This window comes from Haemaphysalis longicornis, unplaced genomic scaffold (assembly GCF_048455015.1).
Source record: "Haemaphysalis longicornis isolate Haplotype H1 unplaced genomic scaffold, Haemaphysalis longicornis Haplotype H1 scaffold_6, whole genome shotgun sequence".
Lineage (NCBI taxonomy): Eukaryota > Metazoa > Arthropoda > Arachnida > Ixodida > Ixodidae > Haemaphysalis > Haemaphysalis longicornis.
Genome location: NW_027526407.1, coordinates 12,618,617 through 12,639,655, shown reverse-complemented (window position 1 = coordinate 12,639,655; position 21,039 = coordinate 12,618,617). Strand labels below are relative to the sequence as shown.

Below are 21,039 nucleotides of genomic sequence, written 5' to 3'. Positions count from 1 at the left end.
CGCACGGATCATCTCTGTCGACGCTGCATACCGTATTTTCGCGCCTATAACCTGCACCGAAAAATGCGAAAATTTTAGTGGGAGAGTAGGGGTGTGGATAATACGCGTGGTTTTTTCTATTTCAGTGCTGCTTCACGGCAACGCGCGCTCTGCCGTGAAGATGAGCTTGTGTACTACAGTGAGGACTGCGGCTCAAGTGACAGCTCTAGCAAGAGCAGTGCCACTGAGTGAATTGTGACTTTCACCTTGCAGTCAGTGTATTCTACTTGCTAAATGTACCATATTCCTGTCTGCATAGTATGTGATGTGTTGCTTGAGCAGTAGCTTTGGTGCAGCCTTTCCTGTAGCGAATATGCGGGCAATACGCGAGGAATTTTTTTCTTTTCCGGCGGGCTGAAAGTGGAGGCGCGCATTATATGCAGGGGTGCGGGTTATACTAGCGAAAATACGGTACCTATTTTTTCTCGTACTCGTTACATGCTCCACAGGTTCGTTTTCAAGTCCTGAAAACTTGCATGGCTTCCCACAAAATGCTTTCTCGTTTCGGTTTGTTCCAGCGAGCTGTTCTCTTTCGTTGCACCACCGAAGCACACTTCTCGTTCGCATCAAATTTGCGTTCAGCGGCCTGATTGCTGTGATTCTTCAGCATGACTTTCAGCTTGAAGGCAGTGGGATATGCAGTCAAATCCTTGTCCATTGCCACCAAGCAACTTAGGCCGTGATCCACTGTCAACTGGGTGCACTACAACCGTGACCACACAATACACCATCGACCGCTGCGACACCACACAAAGAAACGATGGCTTCGAGCAAGTCATTGCAAAAACATGATTACAGCCATGTCACCGCATGATCTCAGAGCACCTTTGATGGTAGGAGAAAAAAAGCCGCTTGCACCATCTAGTAGCATTTCGTGAAGCTTAATTCGAGCTCGTGCATGAATTGGTGCATGTGACAGCTAAGGTTTTTCTTTTTTTTTTTTTTTTTTCAAAATTTCGGCTATTATGAGGGGGTGCAGTCCTTATCCATGCATATGCGATAAGAGCCACCAATGCTGCACTGCTGCTTTTTTCCCCTTCCCCTTTTTTTCTAAGTGGCATTGAACTGAAAATGTGTGCTGTTGAATTGTGCTGTTCAGCTGAAAATGTGTGATGCATGGCAAAAGTGGCTTTGGGGAATTGAAATGAGCGTGGAAGCTACAAATGCAATAAAAGGTACTGTGCATTGCTCGCGTATTCGGGACGCTACTAGCTGTAAGAGTCAGTAATTCTAGGCTGGAAACTGGAGCTCTCTCTCTTAGCTGTTGTGGACACCGTAGGACAGGTATCTTTCTGGCATACCAAAGCCTAAGTTTGGTGCAAGCTCAGACTGAATGTCGACTGGAGCTGAGTTGGAAGGTGAGGCGCGCAGAATGCTAACTTCACACCGTCGCGTCTAGTGAAGTACGACAGCTACTATGAAACTTCAGTTTGTATGCATCAAAGGATTCTAAAATGGAAAAAGTCCGCTAAGCATGTTTGCAAGAGCAGATCAACAATCCAGCAATATATATCTGGGTACCATCGATTAACATTGCAGTGCTTGAATTCAGGTTGTAGCATAATGCAAGTAAGATGAAAAAAAAAAAAAAAGAAATCGTGGAAAATTCTTAGTGGAAAATGTTGGTTGAATGCGTATGCCTTTCTTATATAAGCTGAGCCCCTAAATTAAATTCAGCTTCACTTTGATACACATGAACTTTGCTGGGAAGACATTTTTTCAAGGGGTGATGCAGGCGGTCCTATATAAAAATATGAGGGCTCTGAATAGGTCTAACAGTAGCATTTTCTTGTGCGGCGAAAGTGTAACACATCAAGTGTTGCAGACGGAGAGTTTTTCTCGTAGAACAAACGTAGTTAAGCACTTTAAAAAGTATTAGCCTTTCTGTGTGGAAACTGAATCTTGGATATGAGGCATGCTATAGTTGATGCTACGGAATAATGCAGACCACCCAGGGAGCTTTAACACATGAGCAGAAGTCTCGCCACAAGGGTATTCTTTTTTTTTTTTTTTGCTCCATCACAAAAGCAGTTGCCACTGCTGGAAATCTTGCATCTTTGTAGTCATTCACACAACTCTGCATGGTGTCACACTTGTGCATTATGGCATGCAGTCAAGTTAATTCAACTCATTTCAGTGGAAAATTTCCCATTGTAAAGCTATACCTTCCCGCGAAATCAAATTTCCATCAGCACGAATATCGTAAATGTAGCACTCTACTTCATAGCGTTGAGCTTGAAGTAATAACTTGGTCTAAAATGCGGCCTTGACTGCTTGCTTGACTTAATTCTTTGTACCTGCGTCATATTTGATGCAGCTTAACATGGGCTGTTTCAGTGTGGGTCTAGTTATTTTGGAACAAATGCATTACCTCCATGACCTGTTTGATGTCCTATAAATTCGGCTGTGAACCACTGCCATCTTCATGGTATGCGTAAGTTCTTCTTTACTTTTTGCACTCATTTTCTGGGTCATAATCCAAAAATAAGTCAACCTACTTTTGCTGTCCTATTTCCTTTACGGCAGAGCGCAATCATCGAGGTGTTATTCTCTAATGCAGGGAAGTACGTCAACTTTGGTGCGTACGAGAACGTCCACGTGGCGGCGGTCATCCTCAAGACCTTCTTGAGAGAGCTTGAGGAGCCACTGCTGACCTTTGACCTCTACGACGACGTCATGCGCTTCCAAGGTGCTGGCTTGGCTTCTTGGCTGCTTTGAGTCCTGAGTGATACTAGTGTACAGCTATGACAACTTGTAGTGGGGAAGGGTAACTTTAAAAGGGCCATGCAGACTAAACACAAGCTTGGTTCATTTGAAAGACTGCCTCGTTAGAATCGTGCTGACAACATTTTTAACGTACACTTTGCCCAAATAAGCTACATATAATTAGAAAAAAAGGGAATGGCCATGCGAATCACTAGCTCATTTCCCGCAACAGAACCTATGATGTCATATGCCCAGCAGTGCGATTGGCTGAGGCCGGCAAAAGCAAACACAAATTAGGCACGGATTATAAGCTTGGCAAATGAGCTATTTGCGCTTAAATGTAATGCATACTCCTTTTACAGCAATAATAATAGCGGGGTAAACAATGAAAGTTACGAAAATACATGTAAACAAAGAAGTACCGATGCGCACTGCTGTTTTTGCCGCGCACTATGATTGTTATAGCTGCTCAATCGTCCGCCGCTTTGGAGTTGTCTTACACGACACTGGCCAATTGGCGTGAGCGACGTTGTCTTACGTGACCCTGTCTGTCGAGCATACCCCATGTTTCACGAAACGATTACGTTCTACCGTAGCAAAAACAAGCCAGGTGCAAATATGTTAAAAAAAAAGCAACGGCGGCCAGCGATTTGTGGCTGATTATGGTAGCGCCATGTGGGAGGGCTGATGCAAGGCTGCAGAGCCTGATGACACACTGGAAGTTTGTTTAAAATACCCGCCCTTCTGACTTCATGGCAGACATCGCAAAAACACACGATTTGGCAAGTGAATCAAAATTTGTACCTAAATTGATTAATTTCTCAGTGAATATGGCGTCATTTGCTGCCAGACAAGTGTTGGGGGCACTATAAAACACGAAATCTTTCAAATAAAACAAACTTGTAATTTGTCTGCATGGCTCCTTTATTAAGTTGTGCTGGCAGGTGCTTGGCTCACTTCATAACCAATGTGATTCCAGTTGTGAGTGTTTGCGTGCATATGTACTAATTCAAAATGTTCAGCATGAAAGTAGAGGAAGCATTTCTACTTGGAATGTAGACATTTATTTTGTTAGAATGTCTGCTGCACGGAGGAAAGAACAGATGGTCTAGTTACTCAGCGAGCAGAGCAGATGAAAATGTTTGCTCTAAGTGCTGCAGAAAGCAGTTTGTTAGAGGCAGTGGTATTTGACGAATGTGTAGGGGAAGCCCCTCTCATGAAGCTTGAACCAAAGTAAACCAGGGTTGAAGCCCTTAAATGAGCTGAGGCTCTTCCTTATCTGGCAGGTTTTAGATTGATGAATTAGGTCAAAACAGTGAAAAACACACTGAGAAAGAAACCGTCTTGTCGTTGCTTCATTCACATCATCCCAGCTTGCCGCTCCATTTTGTCTTCTAAACCGAAAGCTTTTTTTAGTGGGACCAATGGCACCCTGTCAGAAAACTAATGCATTTCCCCATAGACTGGTTGGTCGACTGACAAGCTCTGATAAGATGTCTGGACACACATAGTGCATGCGTTCAATCGGGCTTCCCTTCTTTCAAAATGGTTACAACAGGAAAATTGTGAAAAGGAAAACGGTTCTGAATAAGATAATGCACGCATCAGTCATGAAGAAGGAGTAAAATAGTATACCTTTATCTCATAAACCACGTATCGGTCTACATTTGGGTCATTTGTAGATGCGTTCACTTGGTGCATAAAAAATCGTCGCATGGGTTCATCCTGTGTTTGCGATTTGAGCCTTTAAAGTTATGGCGATCGATTGGACGAAGCTTTCGCAATTTTTTAAACTTTCTTTAGAAAGCGACGGTAAAGTTCTTTTTACGAAGCAGCTTTTTCTGTAACCGTTTCTGCTGAATTTTTTATGAATAATAGCATCTTTCTTTGAGAACTGTGCGGAGTAGGATATACAACGATTTTTAAGCAGGAGGTGGTTGGCATGATTGCCGCAAATGAAACTAGGAGATACCAACACGTGGAGATGTCCACGGCGGAAGTGCGACGGTTGTTTTCAGCTGCTGCAACGTTTACACACCCACAGGTGCTTCTGAGGTTGACTGCCATCGAAAAGCAGCATAGCACTGAACCGGAAATACTGTACTTGCACTCGAAAGTAGACTGCCCTAGCAGCGTGTCTGCTTGTTAAATTGGTAAAACTCCACGCGAAATTTCTGTGAGTAAATGTAGCATATGAACTTGTCTGGTTTTCTGAATCTGAGAGTGACATTTTGTCAGTGCTAATGTGTTTCTCACATGTGAGGCTCACTGAGAGAGTTCAGCTTATATAGAGGACGGCTCAGTGGTCAATGGAGCGGAAGATGATAAGTGTAACATTGAGGGACAAGAAGAGAGCGGCTGTGGATCAGGGAACAAACGCGTGTTAAGGACGTATTAGTGGAAATTAGGAAGAAGAAATGGACGTGGGCAGGGCATGTGATGCGAAGGCAAGATAACCGCTGGTCATTAAGGGTAACAGAGTGGATCCCTAGAGAAGGCAAGCGTTGCAGGGGGCGGCAGAAGGTTAGATGGACAGATGAGATCAAGAAGTTTGCGGGGATAAATTGGTCACAGTTGGTGCCCGACCGGGGTAATTGGAGATCCATGGGAGAGGCCTTTGCCCTGCAGTGGGCATAGACAGGCTGGTGGTGGTGATGATGATGATGAATGTGTTTCTATAGTGCTAACCAGGGCAGAAGGATAAAGTTGTTTAACGCTATCCTTAACTCGAATTGATGCCTCATCGGGTGTACTGGTTCTGTCTTTCCCTCCGTTTCCCCTCAGAGCTGGACCAGTCGGAGAAGCTAACGCAGGCCCGCACCTTGCTGGTGGAGAGGCTGCCAGAGGACAACTACGAGCTCCTCAAGTACATCGTCGAGTTTCTGGCCAAGGTCAGTGGGCCACTGAATCGACACCGTCTTAGTAGAAAATGTCTAGGACAACAGCCCACTTGTCCAGTGAAGTAGCAAAATATTGGAAAAACATTTTGGTCACTTTTCGAAACTTTGAACAGCCTGTCAGCTAGCGCAAAACGAAACCTATTTCTTAACCTTTGCATACAAAGCCAAATTTTTCTTGACTCTCCGAAGTACTTCACTCTGTAATTTATCAAAGGTGCGATTATTTGAATGGGGGAGGGTGGGGTGTTGTGTTCGATTGCTTCAAGATGAGGGATGCGTAGGGAGAAAAGTGTTATGGTATTTGAAACGTGTAAACTATGAATGAAGTTTTTTTGCATTTATGAAGCATTTTTAGTGAAGAGGAAGGCACACTGTTAATTTCTAAATCAACCTTCAAGTGCAAACAAAGCTATTTCATTAAGTCGTGTGGCAGAGAGGGCACTTGTCAGGCTTTTAAATGTGTCGGCATTTTTACGCGGGCTGAACAAGAAAACCTGTCTTTCTGCAACGCTTGCTATGTCACACTTTTGATGCACACAGAGTGCAGTTAATGAAAGGATTTCATTTAAGACAGCTTATATTGTCCCTGGGAGGCTGTCTTCTTAGCAATGCATTTTTCATATAGTAGTGCAGCCAACTTTAAAGGAGCTGAACACACACACTAATGCAGGCATTTATGGAAAGGCTCTTCAAACTTTGATTTGAGGCTGTTTATATTGGCCTAAAAAATGTCTCCTGGTAATGAATTTGTGTCTAGTAGTGAAGGCACGCCAAAAAAGCTTGGCTTATGCTCACACACTATGTGACAGTTGTCCTTCAGAGTTCCTGCAATTTTTTTTTTTCTTATTCCCCTTCCTCGTGTGGACATTTATGGCCCAGGTGCTATTTGAGTGAGCCTCAGCCTGTACACATAAGAACTTACACAGTCCCTTCCGCATTTTGTCCTCCTTCTTAGCATAGTCTTGATGCATTTGAACCAAGCCAGCATTTTTTAGGTGATTCAAAGCAACAGACTTTTAAGCCTGCCCCCCTAAAACCTGCCCCTTTGGCACTGCCTGCGCAGGTGATCGACCGCAGCGACCTGAACAAGATGACGGCCTCCAACCTGGCCATCGTCTTTGGGCCCAACCTGCTGTGGTCGCGCCAAGAGCAAGCGTCGCTGGCGTCCATCACGCACATCAACCAGTTCACAGAGTACATCCTGAGGAACCAGCACCTGCTGTTCAGCAAGTGAGCGTCGTCTGCCACCGCACCGAAGAAGGGCCGGAGGAAGCCGAGTGGCGTCTGCTGCTACTGCCGCGTCTTTTTCCGTCATCTGCTGCAAATGTCGTCTGCTATGGGTGTCGTCTGCTGGAAGCGTCTTCTGCTTGGAGCGTCGTCTGCTGCAAGTGTCGTCTGCTACGTGCGCCGTCTGCTACAAGCATTGTCTGCTATCAGCGTCGTCTGCTACAAGCGTCGTCGGCTAAGTGTCGCCTGCTACAAGCATCGTCTGCAACATTCCGTTCCCTCATCGGTACAAGCCTGCCACTTCCTGTACACACCCAGTGCCATCTGCTGGTTCGCTTCAAACACTCGTAAACTTTTAGGCAACTGCTTTAACAGCACCCTGTTTGGTCTCATTAGCCTGGGGGACAGAATCGAGGGTTTTGGAATGAACGTTCTGGTTCGAGTCCCAGCAATGCCTTTAATTAATTTAAGACTCGTGATTTTTTTTATTGTAGAACGTCATCTTAGCTTAATTCTCCGCCTTCTTTTCATTCATAAGCATGATTTGGTACCTCTTACGGTTGTTTAGAGGTGGGGTGCGGCGTAGTAACACGTTTAATTAACGTTATGCATCGCACTGGAAGTGGCGGGCTTTTACCCATCTTGGAACGGAATATCATCGTCTGCTATGCGTGTTGTCTGCTATAAGCATCTGGTCTCTTTTATTTGCACGTCCAGGATACACAGTTAATTCTGGGCAGTCCAAAATGACAAATTTAAGAGATATATAAATATCGTTTGCTATGTACGTCGTCTGCTACAAGGATCGTTTGCTACAAGTGTCCGGCTACTAGAAAAGTCACTTGTGGGCTGTTCTCAACTGCGGGAATCTCCCATTAACTTGCCCTCTTGACCAAAAGATCTTTTTTATTGGCCATAAGGTCTACTAGCAGCTTTCAGCTGTTGAACACAACAAGTTGAGTTTGGATAGCTTGCTGCAAAACTGTCACCCAGTCAGAAAGAGAACTTTCAACTCAAGGTGGCGAATTTTGAAAATTTACAAAGTAAAGGGATAGCCTCCCTGGTACAAATCTCGTCTGCCCGCCCAAAATGTTGTTCCGCCCTATTGAAGCAGAGTTCATTAAAAGGCATTGCCTTCATCTGTTATTTTTTCATATCGCAGGCTTTCAGTGATGTCGTCCGCTATACTCTGTCCAAACGTAAGACATTCCGCTGTTTCGAAAGAGAGGTTTTGAGTAACATCTACATGATGTCGCACATCGGGTGTGGCTTGTCCGGTTGGAGGCATGTTTGCATGGTTGTCAGGCTCACTGTTCGAAGCAAAATCTTTGCATTTGACATTTGATTCACAAGTGCTGTGCGCAGTATGGTGTATGAAATTGTATTTGCTAAAAAAGTGGCTTGTTCGAGACAAAAAATTGCGGCGAAGTTGACATCTTGCAACAAAGCTCACTTTTCAAGACTATAGTTTTTTAGAAATCAGCGCCGGCACTTCGTGACGTGTACCAACTTTCGCTTCGAGGGTTTCTCGTGCACAACAGACAACTACAGGGTGACCGTACAGACGAAATTCACAGCTGCCTGGCAACTTCAGTGCACAAGAGGCAAAAAAAAAATCTTTCTTATGCTGCAACAAAACGTCCCATCGAGAAAGCGTGCTCTTTAACAGCAGACGGCAGCCATTGCCACGACAAACGTCGTACCCAGCTACTTGGCAGATGACCATTTGGACAGCAGACAACCACTAAGGCTGAACTAATGCCGTTCGACGTCCCTAAGAGTAACTCCTCATCATTGTAATTTATAAAAAACTTTTTTCTCTCCGTGTTCCGTGTACTGTAATCTACAGGGTGTACAACAGTTCTTTTTTGTCACCCTATGTATAGGAATGGGGATGAATGAGTGAGGTCTTCGTTACTTGTGATATGACTCTAGGAGTTTTGATGTTGCAGCATCTGTCCAGATGTACCTTGCGCCCACAGGTCTTGCAAAGAGCAGCCATTATTTAACCAAAAGCAGGTTGGGCGCGGTTATATACATGCTTCTCACACCGTATCGTTTTCCTACCTTGTTCTAGTTCATAAAATATGCGGTAGTACAGCTCGCACATTGCAGCCATCGCCGCTGGCATTGGCAGCGCACAAGAATCTTGTTCCCCTGTAGGCGTGAGCAGTTAATGTCTGCTGTTTAAGACACCCTGTGACTTTGCAGTTTATAAATTTAAATTTTGTACGAGTGTTTGTCCATTGTTCCAAATCTACAAGGCAACACTGCCTGAGATTGAGAACCACTCCCGTTTAATTGTCCTGAACTAAAGGCAGTGCTGATTCAGTTTTCTTGTTTTTTGTTTGTGACCATGATTGACAGGTTTAAATGGAACTGCAGGGAAGAGCTGGTAGACATTAAGCAAAATAAATAATTATGATGAGCGAAAAATTGAAGCACTTTTTTAAAACATTCGCGACTTTTGTAGATGGGAAATGAGGTCTCAACCCCCACCTTTATGAACTAGCATGTTCAAAGCGGAGCAAATGATCTGAGACTAATTTTGCACAAAAACAAGGCATACGGGGTTTTTGCAGAATAAAAATACTTCTGTTACAAACCCCATTACAAGGGCCTGCGTTAGCCAAAGGTTATTAGGCAGGCAAACTATATTAAATTTTTGTTGAGTATTTTGGGGAAGTTACAGCCATAAAAATCTCAGATTTATACCAAATTTATTAACAGGCTGTTTTATATCATCTCAGGCTTCATATGTGATCGACAGGCACGAAAAGCAAGACTGGATGGGAAAATAGTTGCAGAGAGTTCGTTGAGCACGGAGGTACGGAAATCGCTAAACTGTCCACATATCATTGACGTCCATACATGTTGGTGTTCGCGGCTCTACTTAACGCAAGTGTTAGTACGGATTTGTAAAAAATCCGTACTGTTTATAAAACCTGCACACTGTCCAACTTCTGAAATGCACATTATGAAAATCTTGGCACATTTCGCATGTAAAATGTGAAAGCGTTGCTCGTTTTATTGGTGTTCTTGTGTCACATGTGCGTTACGCGTAACGTTTCAGCAGTGCTATGGCGTCAATAGTTGACTGTTTTAATAATACTGTGTCTGTGAGAAATGCATAATGTCTTCAAACTTTTAGTGCTAGATTTTTAATGTAATCGTGTACAGTGCATCAAGTTCTGCAGTGTGGTCAATTTTAATCGTGCGTGTGCTTTCTGCCTCTTGAACCTTGTTCGATTGTAAAATCTCTCACTTCTTTTTAGGCTTTTGTTGGAGATAGAATGCCGTCAACAACATCAGCCTATCCCACTCTCGCTTGAGTTTTTGTTTTATTTTGCGTTTGAAGGTCCAGTTTTATGTGTTTGGCACAACTTCGAGCATTTCGATTCTCAAAGGCCGTACTGAGTGGGGTAATTTGGACTGAATTAAATTTACCCGCTCTCAAATCGCCGCACACCACCGATAAAAAAATATTTTCTTTCTCAATACTCTGAAAAGCTTACCACTTTTTTACTTTAATGTGCCGGAGAAATACTTTGTCTTTCATCTTTTTTCCAAGTATATGTTTAATGAAGCTGATCAAATTCTGCCATTTAACCTATGCCAGGTTGAAGCAATGGAACTAATAAATCGCAGAGCGTAGACCTTGCAATTTTTTTTTTTTTTTTTTTAGAATACATTTTTGTGGTGAAGTCTCACAACTGAACAAAAACAGCCACTGAAGTAATTCGACACGGGAAACTATGACAGCGCAAGCCACTTTCAACTTAGTTTGAACAGACAGGAACAAGTGCTGTTTGAATAGAAGCCTTAATTAACCTTCAGAATTCTGCTTGTAATTAAGCTTCCATTTTCGTAATACTGTTGCAATAGTATTTCTTGCTTGGGCTTGGAAAATCCGACCTCTTCATAGTTTATGCTTACATTGTATGCGAAAACATTGGTTCAATGTTTTTGCTAGTAATGTGAGGTCAGTTTAAAACGAAAGTTAACTGTAGTATCTAACTTTGTGTGCATTTTTCAGCCCCTATTTAAAACCCAGCCATTTTTATGGATCTAGCAAACAGTTCTATGCTTTTGTAAAAAGGTATGTTAGATTCACTTCATTGAAGCGCTTAAATGGCTTCCGTGTGATCTGCATTGTCTTGCTGTCAAACGTGTTTCGTTTTTCTTGGAGGCAGATACCAAAGTCTTTTTTTTTTACTGTTTTTACATTCCTGCCTAATTTTGGAAACTCAATAAAGTTTAAAAACATGTCAGGGATACTGGATCACATTTCACGTGCAAAGCATGTGTAAAAATTCAGAGTACTGTTGGTTTTTTAAGTTTCATGTCTCTGACAAACGTCTTTTTCTTTTTGTACACATTTGTTTGAGGCCTCTGTTTCAGTGCAAACGTCTTTTTTTTTTTGCTGTGATCTGCGTCTTTGTAAATAACACACGAGAAACTTCTTTATGCACAAACTGACACAGAGCTTTGTTTTATGTTTTTTCCCCGCCTTTTTCTAGTCAGTTATGATACGCAAAACTAAGTCTAAGCCCTGTTTTTTTTTCTGTTGCCTACATGTGTATATTTCTCTGGGAATGTGCACTTATAGTACATAACTGCTTTCTGCATATTTTAATAAGTCGGTCTAATCTTAATTGCTCTTATAACATGTGCAATTTAGGATCGTGCGTGTGTAATGCTGTACGCTGTATTTAATTACACGCGAATTGCAGTTGTCGAATGTGAGTGTGATTGCGGGGTGCTTGTGTGTGCAATCTTGTGAACAAAGTGCTGGTGATGTTATGAACTTCTGACGGAACGGGAATCCTTTGATCTGGAAGGGTTACGCAAGTGGAACTTGCGTGTTTAGAAATCTCCCGACAGTTGAAGTCCTGATACAACACGCATTACGACATTTGTCGATGTCGAGTGTTAATTTGCTGCTATTGAGCAAGTGGAGCGCGTCAAATGTAGAGGTTGAATTCCAGAGGAAGCGTGAGGTCTGTGACATTTGAAGCTTTAATTTGAACACTGCTACATTTCCGGCTGTTTATGTGCGAAAAACAGGGTGTGAGTACTTTATGTGAAATGTGCAGGTTCTGCCAAAAGCTTTTAGCTCGTTTTGTGCTTGTCCACAGCCCTGGATAGAAGCTTTATTAACAAACTTCTGCTGTCAGTTTGCACCAACTACCAAAACCTGTGGTGTGGTAAAGCATTTCTGCCGCTTTATCAAGCTAAAAATATTGGGTTACGAAGTCTATACTTACCAAAAGACGGCCTGAAGGTAAATAATAAGCTATGGTTATTGCATTCAATGAATTAAATCATTTTGCAATTAATTCTGGCCGTGTCACAACCAAGTCACTATGTGGTCCATGAACTTTTGGCAAAAACTGTACATCACTGTGTGCTTCGCGCCAGATCACCACTGGCTTTGAACATTAGACAGGGTGCTGCTCTTAATGTTGCAGAATAGAATAGTTACAAATCTTGATGAAAGGATTCCTAAAAAAAAACTAATTGCTGCACTGTTTATTGCAGAAGCACCAATTTTATTGAGTGATTATTACTTCTCAAAAGGTAAAAGATGGTTGCACTTGTGATGGTGCAAAAGTAAAAGGACTTGAATGTGTAAAGTGTTAACATTTTTGAGAAGTGCATTATCTGGTTAGTTTTCTTTGAATGTGCATTTTATGCCTGCAAAAAAATTTTGTATGCTACACTGAAAAAAGATTGCTGTAGGTTGCATAATGCAATACAAATGGCTTTTTATGTGAACACTATATGTAAATAGATTAGTGCAAAAAGACAGTTTGCACCGGAAAAATGTTGCATAGTGAAAACAGGCAGATACTTTTCAACAGATAAATCATAATTTTCCTTGTAAAGCGTTTGTGTGTTGGGCTTCCTCTCATGTCATTTTTATTTCCCCTTGCTTTTTGAAATGTAATGAGTAATGGAGTGCAACTTTTGTAAAGTGTACATATGAGGGCAGTGTTTTAACAATAGTCAATATAATGTTCTTCTTTACATGCTTTTTTGTATAAGTCTCAAGCGATCGCGTGAAAAAAATGATAAAAAGCATCTGTGTAGAAATGTTACGCACCCTACAGTCAAGCACCAAATTTTAGTAGTTATTTCTCGCTATTTGAGGGGAAAAAAAAGGAATGACCATTTTTATGTTGCCAGTTTCTGTTAGGCTGTAATCGATTGGCAGAAAGTCAGGATACAATACAAAAATGGTTCAAAAATTACTTCGTAAAGATAGACGCTCCTATTATATGGATTCATAGCATATAGAAACTTCGTTTACTGTTTGAAAGTCTACGTGAAATAGATTTAGCTATTTCATAACTAGGGAACACAAACAAACTTTGAACAAGGTGGAGCATTGTTGTTTATTGCCAGCTTAAATAGTATACCTGTTGGAGCGCTGTAACACAATAAAATGTGTCCTCTTCTTTTGTGGATGCACAGATATACAGATTTACACAGATTCAACTACTTCACAGCTCTGCAGTTGTCTGAAGTGCTGATATAACGTGCATAAACCATCTTACTTGAGTAGTTTAATTGCACGGAAAACAAAATGATGTGCTGAAACTACACCCTTCATATGAAGGGATGATTCTGTTGTCAAAGTTGCTCCTCTGATATAAATAAGGTGTTCCAGATTGCACCCTCAACATAATCGCCACAAACCTCGGTGCATAACACAAAAGGAGCAAAGCAAACCAGTCCAAAAAACTTTGTCTTGCGTTGGCTAATCTGACCCCGAAAGTCATTTCAACACAGAGACCCATCCAAGCCTAGATAACGCTTCCACAAATAATGTCTGCAGTTGTTCGCGAGCGCCGCTTCACAGACACATGTCCCAGCTTCCTCCGAGCCAAAGCTGATCCAATGCCGTTCCGACACAATCCATCCGCAAGCCAGTTTTTCCGTGCCGTCGATGAACCGAAGTTGCGGAGTTCTTGGCGTCCGACACAGCTCAAAAAGCACTGTTTTTCTGTTCACACATAAAGCTTCTCCGATGTACTGAACTGGTGGTGCTGTACAAGAATGGTGTGTGCGGGCTTTTTTTAACCCATGGGGATGGAATGGGGTGATATTGTCCATGACTATGTTGTTGCATAATGGGCTGGATAATATTGTTTTTAAACGACTTTCTGTGTGAATTGATGGTAGATTCTTCTTACCCTTGCGTATTGGTGTCTCATCCTGAATTTGCAACGTAAACAGCCGACGTCTTGCCGTTGGCATGCAAAATTTAATGACATTTTACAACAGAGCACTTGTATCAAGGTAAAAAGGTAGATTAATCTACAATCCACAAAATCCACGATCCACCAATCCACAATCCACAATCCACCAATCCACAAAAATATTTTAAGAAATCAGCCGAATTTGGCTTGGAAGTCAGAGAAACTGTTGTGGTATGACGATACACAGTGGTCTGTACAATGTTCCACCATTCCATCCCCACACTCCCGAAGTGAGCAGTGTCCAATTTACGGTGCAGTTAACGCCACCCACTGTTGCCCAACGGTGCACACACAACCATTTTGACGTCCTTCCTTTGTGTAAGATGCTAACGTGTTATATAAGCTCGTGTGCGTGTGACAGAGATAATATTGTACGTGTGTGTATATGTATGTACATTTAGGAACAAGAATCACCCTAATAGAAAGAGAGAGTAAAGAAACAGTTTCTTTTTGTATTGTGCCAATGCTGCCGTGAATGCAGGCAAAAGAAAGTGATGATGCCATGCCCTGTAAATAAACTTTTCCTTTTGCACAAAACTGTTGTCTTGTCTCTCGCTCGCTGTTTCTTACAGTGTGTAGTCAGAAGATTGTGGTGTAACTCGCCCGTTCAGTCAAACTCTGGACAGAAAGGGTTGCAAACTTGGAACAGAAGGCTGCACACAAAGCTAATTTAATTATTATAACTGTTGCCAGAATAGTTTGAGCCCAAGAAATTATGCTTAGCGACATGGGAGATCGGCCAAGATGTTAAGTCTAAACCATTGCAACTATCACCACCATCATGCATTATTTGACGCATGTGAGTACGACGGCAAGACTTGAAAGTCGCAGCAACTTGATTACACATGGAGCACCTTTATGACTCACTTTTGATGTAACGAAGCCATACAGGAAGTTTGTTTGGTGTAGTTCTTCGTACGTAGATGAAACTGAACCGTGGGATGTGAAAATATTTACTACGGTATGAATTGGTGAAGTCGTGGATGACAGGGTAGGTAGACAAAAGAAAGCACCAGAAAGTGCTACCGTGTGGACATGCATGAATACCGAGGACCTTGCTTCTAAGAATATTGCTCGAGGTTCATTTGTATGAAATGGCTGGCAGGCAGTTCACCATAAACATCTAAACAACTGAAAATAACCGTCAATGTCACTGGCCAATCCCTTTGAGGGGGCACACAAGAATTTTCTCTCCTTAAGTTGATGTTGCAGACACACGGGAATTTTTGAAGCTGAGTCTAGTGTACCGTCTGATGGCACTGTAAGCATTCCACTAAAGCGATATACACCAGCATTCCGCAGGAAAAAAAGCTGCAAGGCACTACTTCACTCCCTCAAACGTAACACAACCCAACCTAACAAACGGAAAGCACTCGTTTAGAACGCCAAAGCTAAGCTAAGCCATGGAAACTATAATTGAAACTAAAAATGTAGAAGGAAAATAAAGGAAACACGAGCTGGACTCGAATGATCACTTCTTGGTATCACAAAACCAAGATGGAGCTTCTACATCTCAAAGACATGCTCTGCACTGTGTCAGCCTAGTCTTAAAAGTTCGAATGTCTTCAGCAGCACACTAGCCGCAGCTTTTTGGCTGACCTAAAGCTCCATTGGACAGCACTCTAGACACTGTGATTTGTGAATCACACCCGCACCTCTTAAAGCAGCTGCCTTCGTCACTGGCAAATTTATTGAAGTGGGTATGTTAGGCCAATACTCAGCCTTAATGTGAGTTAACCTTTGCGTTTAACGCGATGTGATGAGCAACATCAAGCTCAATGCACGTCAAGCTGAGAGTATCACTTGACGATGTTCGGCCCGAGAGCTGAACATTAGGTCTAACACCCGGCCATAGCATACCAGCGTTCATAGCCACACGATGCGTTACAACCAACGGGGACGTTGCACTACCACATACCTGTAGTTGCAGTCAATGGGATTTTCGGTACTATCGTAGTTGCACTGCTGATGCTGGATTTTCGTAGAACGGGCTATACACATTTAGCACTTTCACACTGAAAAAAATTTGAAGCATGCTTAAGCTACAGCTTTCAGAGTGGAACACAACTGCTGAGGAGGAGCAGCTGTCGATACACCATACACACTTGCGGAGGATTCAGAGAAAAAAAAAAAAAAGGATCACCGACTGCGGTGACTCAGTGGCTAACGTGTTGTGCTTCTGAGCCCAAAAACACGTCAAAAACAAGCATCAAGATGGCAAAAGATGCCGCCAGTGCTTACGGACTCCCGGCTGCCATCTGAAAGGGGTTGACACCACTCCCAGAAATCTACCCTTTCTACACAGAAACTGACAATAAAGTTTACCTGACCTGACAGGGCTTTGCGTTTAAGATGGATGTGAAAAAGCAAAATGCCTGCTTGTCGAGGTTTTGGCGCACGTTAAAGTTGCCCAGGTTGTCAGAACTAATCTGGAGCCCTCCTCCATTAGAATGCTCCTCACAGCCCAGGCATTGAAATTTTTTGAAATGGAGATTTACGGGAAACAATGCTGTAAACTGGACCGTTATAAAGGCATTTGAAACTGGTTTGAACGGCACAAGTTTATTCCTGCGAGCACTACTCCTTGGGCGGCTGCGACTCCACTTTGCGCCTCTTGGGTGGGATGTAGTTTCCCATGCCGGCTGCGGCTTCGGCTTCAGCTTGGCTGTACGGCTCCTCTTCCAAGGCCTTCAACCTGAACGAGAAAGGGCGGCAAATGATTGACTAGCTTAAAAATCGAGAGGAAAGCGCACGAGCAAAGGCGTATTTCGGACATGTACTACCTTTTTAACTGGTCTCTTGCAATGAGTTTTAATTTTTTTTAGAAACAAGAAGGATGGAGGGTTATTGAAAAAAAGTGAAAGCATTTTGCCGATTCCTGAAGCCAAACTCTGGCTGCCACTCTAGGCTTACACCCATCCACCCTAAAACATTAGTGCAGTTGGGACAAAAAGGTGGTTGACTTCATCGCAAGTGTTTTTTTTTTCTCGTATTAAAATTGAAGGAAGAAAGAATAAAAGAGACGGGTCTTCGAACTTTCTTAGCATATATGCAATGATGCGAGCACTACGCAATTTTTTCTTTGATCAGCTTCAACAAAGGTGCAAATGTCACGTACTGCCAGCCACACAATAAATCATCGGACTAAGGGAGCAATGCATGGCATCAAAGCGACGCCTCCCGGCCCAGTGCCTGCTGTCAAGATAGCTGGCATGCGCATTCTAGTCTCGTCAATGCGCACAAGTTCTCCCAATATCAGCTGCAGCGCTTGGGTTGTCTTAAATGTGGCACTTGGCGGCGCCTTGCGCGGTGCTCCGAGCGAGTGGCACGATTTGTGGCAGCGGCTGTGAAAGCGTGCAGCATGCGCTTAACACGAACAACGGTGCCGTTCGTCCTTATATGTTGTCTGGCACTCTCTTTATTTTCATCCTTTTCAGTGTAAGGAAAACTGCCCTGCAAGCAAGTCTGCGATAAAGATTGACACACGACTGAGCCGGTGCTGGTTACGTGACCAGCGTGCTGTTGATATCAAGCACTGAAAACCACCGCGATGAGTTTTGTTCGCTTCAGAAAAATGCAGTAAAATACGCAGTTTTGTTGAAAATAAGTAAAGTACTATTGAAAAGCCATAAGGTGTTTCAGTACTTTTAAGCCCTGTCCACACAGCACGAGCAGTGAGCGACCACGACCAAGCAGTGCGCCAGTTGCAATGGCCTCTGTGCGGGGCAGACCTGAAACCATCCATAATGTCTGAGGAATAATGAAAGTGCAACTCGCCACAAGAAATGACTGTGGCCGCATGGCCGACGAGTTGCGGAGTGCAGTCAGAGAGGAATGGGAACTCCTTTGCTCCCGTCCAGAAATCGTAAATTCTCTTTACAAGTCCTTTCCCCGACGCATTCGTGAGGTAATCGAAAATGGCGGCAACTTTGCACACACCTAATCAGCTTGTCGTAAATCACTCACTGTATCGCCTACAGTCTAACACGGATATATCGAACTCCAAGGGGATCACGAAGCAGTTTGATATATCGATAACTCGAAACAATATGCCTTTCACCTGAAGCGTATCTGAAAACTCCGCACATCAATGAAAGTTTTTCAACGTTGCGACAAGCGGTAGCTCACAGATTTATTCCTCACAGCACGGTAAATTCAAGCCACAGTGCAACGATCACCCCACTGTGTTTAACATACGATCTGTAAGATTTGCTTGCTTCTTCTTCAGTGTCATAAGTTCACAGGCTGCTAGAAATACACACTCTTCCGTTTTTCCGTCACCATGGCTCCCAAACGCGGGCCGTGGACAAAAGCACGCACCACGTCACATAGGTCCACCCCTGTGCGATCCACCACTGATAACCATTCAAGCACGCAGAAAAAATGCCAGAAACTGAGTGCGGCAGCCTCCGCGACAAGTCACCATCATCGTCGCATCCACCCCGTCAGAAGAAGCGCAGTTGCAGGGGCAGCTGGAGCGCAGCTTTCGATGTACCGACTGTGCCCGTGATTGAGAGTTCGATACACGCGTAGAACAGCGCTATGCTTTTGCATGAGATTTCCAAGGGGATGTTCCGATATAGACAATACTTCGATATAGCTATGTTCGCCTGTATATTCTTTTAAAAAGCGAGTAAACCGCCGCGGTTGTTTTCAGTGCTTGATATCAACAGAACATTTGCCACATAACACTGTTTTTTTATCGCAGAGTTGCTTGAAGGGCAGTTTTCTTTACACTGAAAAGGATGAAAATAAAAAGAGTGGAGTGCCAGACAACATATAAGGATGAACGGCACCGTTGTTCGTGTTAAGCGCATGCTGCACGCTTTCAGCTGCTGCCACAAATCGTGCCACTCGCTCGGAGCACCGTGCAAGGCGACGCCAGGTGCCACATTTAAGACAACCGAAGCGCTGCGGCCGAGATCGGGAGAACTGCCGTGCATTGACGAGACTAGAATGTGCATGCGCCCCCAGCAATCTCAACAGCAGGCACTGGGCTGGAAGGCGTCGCTTTAATAGTTGCCGTGCATTGCTCCCTTAGTCCGACGATTTATTTTGTGGCCAACAGTACCCCAAAGCATGCAAAATGAGTGCCGCACTTATTCTGTCTGCTCTCTAGCACGTATCACTTGGGCCAGATTTTGAAGACTCATAAATACAAACTAACTCTCGTAAAATACAGTTTTCTAGCAAGGAAAGAATGAGGCCTTGCGGACTCAAGAGCGGTGGCACTTCCCGCACTCCACAACTAACTCCAGCGGATAAATTTGTGGAAGTGCGAATGTTGTGGAAAAAAAAGTTACAAACAAGTGATACTATAAATAAAGCTGAGTTCCATTGAAGCTTAGAACTGCAAAGAAACCAGCCTGATTTTTTGAACAAAAGTTCCAGGGCACACATGGAGAATCGGCAAGAAACCATGTGAGCATTAAAGACAGAAGTGAGGATGCCAACAGAATGTGTGGAACATTCGAAGTGTTCACACGTACCTTCTCTTGTGGTTCTTGCTCTTCAGGTGATCATTCAGGGAGTTCTTATCCGCGAAGTACCTCCTGAGAAAAAGAAAAAAAAAACGGGCTGTATACGAAGTACAAGTGACCAATCACTGTTCGAACACAATCCTTAAAAGTGGAACAACTTTGCGACCATGGCTACTGCATTTATTGCAGCTGAATGCAAACACTATGCCTTAGATGAGATCGTCTACTGTTCGATTAGGCGGTTAACACTGTTTTGATATATGAAGTTTTACAACATTTTTGTGATGCAGCAAGCTCTAGTGGATGATGAATTTTAGCGGGACGATAAAGAACATTACTTACGACACCAGCTACAATTAGACAGGCGATCAACTTTCAACCTTCTAATTATGTACTGCTTGGTTTAAGTGCGAATTCTAGTGAATTATCAGCACCTTTTTCTAGAGCTAATCAATGGAAGAGACTTAGCGCGGTGTCTTTGCTTTTCCTTCAGAACTTTCCTCACTCACAAACTAGAGAAATGAACATATCAGCAGCAGCTTGAACAACTTCATATATATAATAAAAGTGGACGTCGTACCGACAAAAAAAAAAAAACACTAAATGACAACAGTGTGCGTTTTTATCACTGCTTTTTTAAAGCGTCACAATAATAGTAATGCATAGATGCAAACATACGCGGCTTTTTACCAACTAAATATCGTAGCGACGACAGACGCTTTAATGAAACTACTACAACCGTATCTGCGAGCGCAAACGGCTCATCAGGCTTCAATGACCGTATGGCCGCCCCATCTGAACACGAAAACCGTGCCAAGCCGTCCGAACTGTCATTTTAGGTATTTCTGCCCACGACACACGTATAGCCAACAACAAAAAAAGAAAGCGAATTCATCTTACGCGCAGTGGAGACAGTAGAACTGCGCGTCGCCAGGCATGTCGTAGTCGACCTCTTGGTTGAGCAGCTTTCCGGCGTTCTCAGGCTCCATGTCGACGTGTATCTGGTCGAGATCCTTAGTCCTTCGCTTGGTCTTGTCCTTCTTGTGCGACGCTGTGTAGCCCTTTTGCGTTTTCTTTCTCGAATAACGCGTCATTTTGACGGACAGTGATGTTTGTCGCACACGCTGCGACGCTAATTAAATGTGAAAAGGGCGCGGCCATCTTGGTTGCCATCACTGTTGCCAGCAGAACCTTTGAGAACGGTTCAAAATTGGCCGTCTGTAACCAAAAAGACAAAACGTGGGAGGCTAGACGTGAAGGGACCTGGTGTTTTACGACGTATTCCCCACGAGAAACACTCGATTTAGCATTAATAAACGTTATCTCTACCTATACAACTGCAGTTGCTTCATTTTTTTTTGTCAAGGGGTTAATAATGGTGGCGCGGGATTTGAATATCGTATCCGTTCCGATCAACGTTGT

General features: G+C 43.3%; 2 protein-coding genes across 3 annotated transcripts in view; one reads left to right on the top strand and one right to left on the bottom strand.

Moving 5' to 3' along the window:
* Positions 1–14,679, top strand: part of Rhogap68f (Rho GTPase activating protein at 68F) — a 56,570-nt gene extending 41,891 nt beyond the window's left edge. For both annotated transcript variants that reach the window (XM_077673614.1, XM_077673616.1), the window contains exons 11-13: positions 2,600–2,728; positions 5,530–5,636; positions 6,709–14,679. In XM_077673614.1, coding sequence (XP_077529740.1) covers positions 2,600–2,728; positions 5,530–5,636; positions 6,709–6,879 — 407 coding nt within the window. In that variant the 3' untranslated portion in view covers positions 6,880–14,679. The remainder of the gene's footprint in view (positions 1–2,599; positions 2,729–5,529; positions 5,637–6,708) is intronic.
* Positions 14,680–16,679: 2,000 nt separating this feature from the next.
* On the bottom strand, positions 16,680–20,786 carry LOC144142253 (zinc finger protein 593). The gene is made up of 3 exons (XM_077673617.1): positions 20,518–20,786; positions 19,627–19,689; positions 16,680–16,832 (listed from the first exon to the last, which is right to left on the bottom strand). Exons 1-3 carry the CDS (start codon positions 20,709–20,711, stop codon positions 16,715–16,717), a joined length of 375 nt encoding a protein of 124 aa, XP_077529743.1. The 5' UTR covers positions 20,712–20,786; the 3' UTR covers positions 16,680–16,714.
* Between the last annotated feature and the right edge of the window lie 253 nt (positions 20,787–21,039).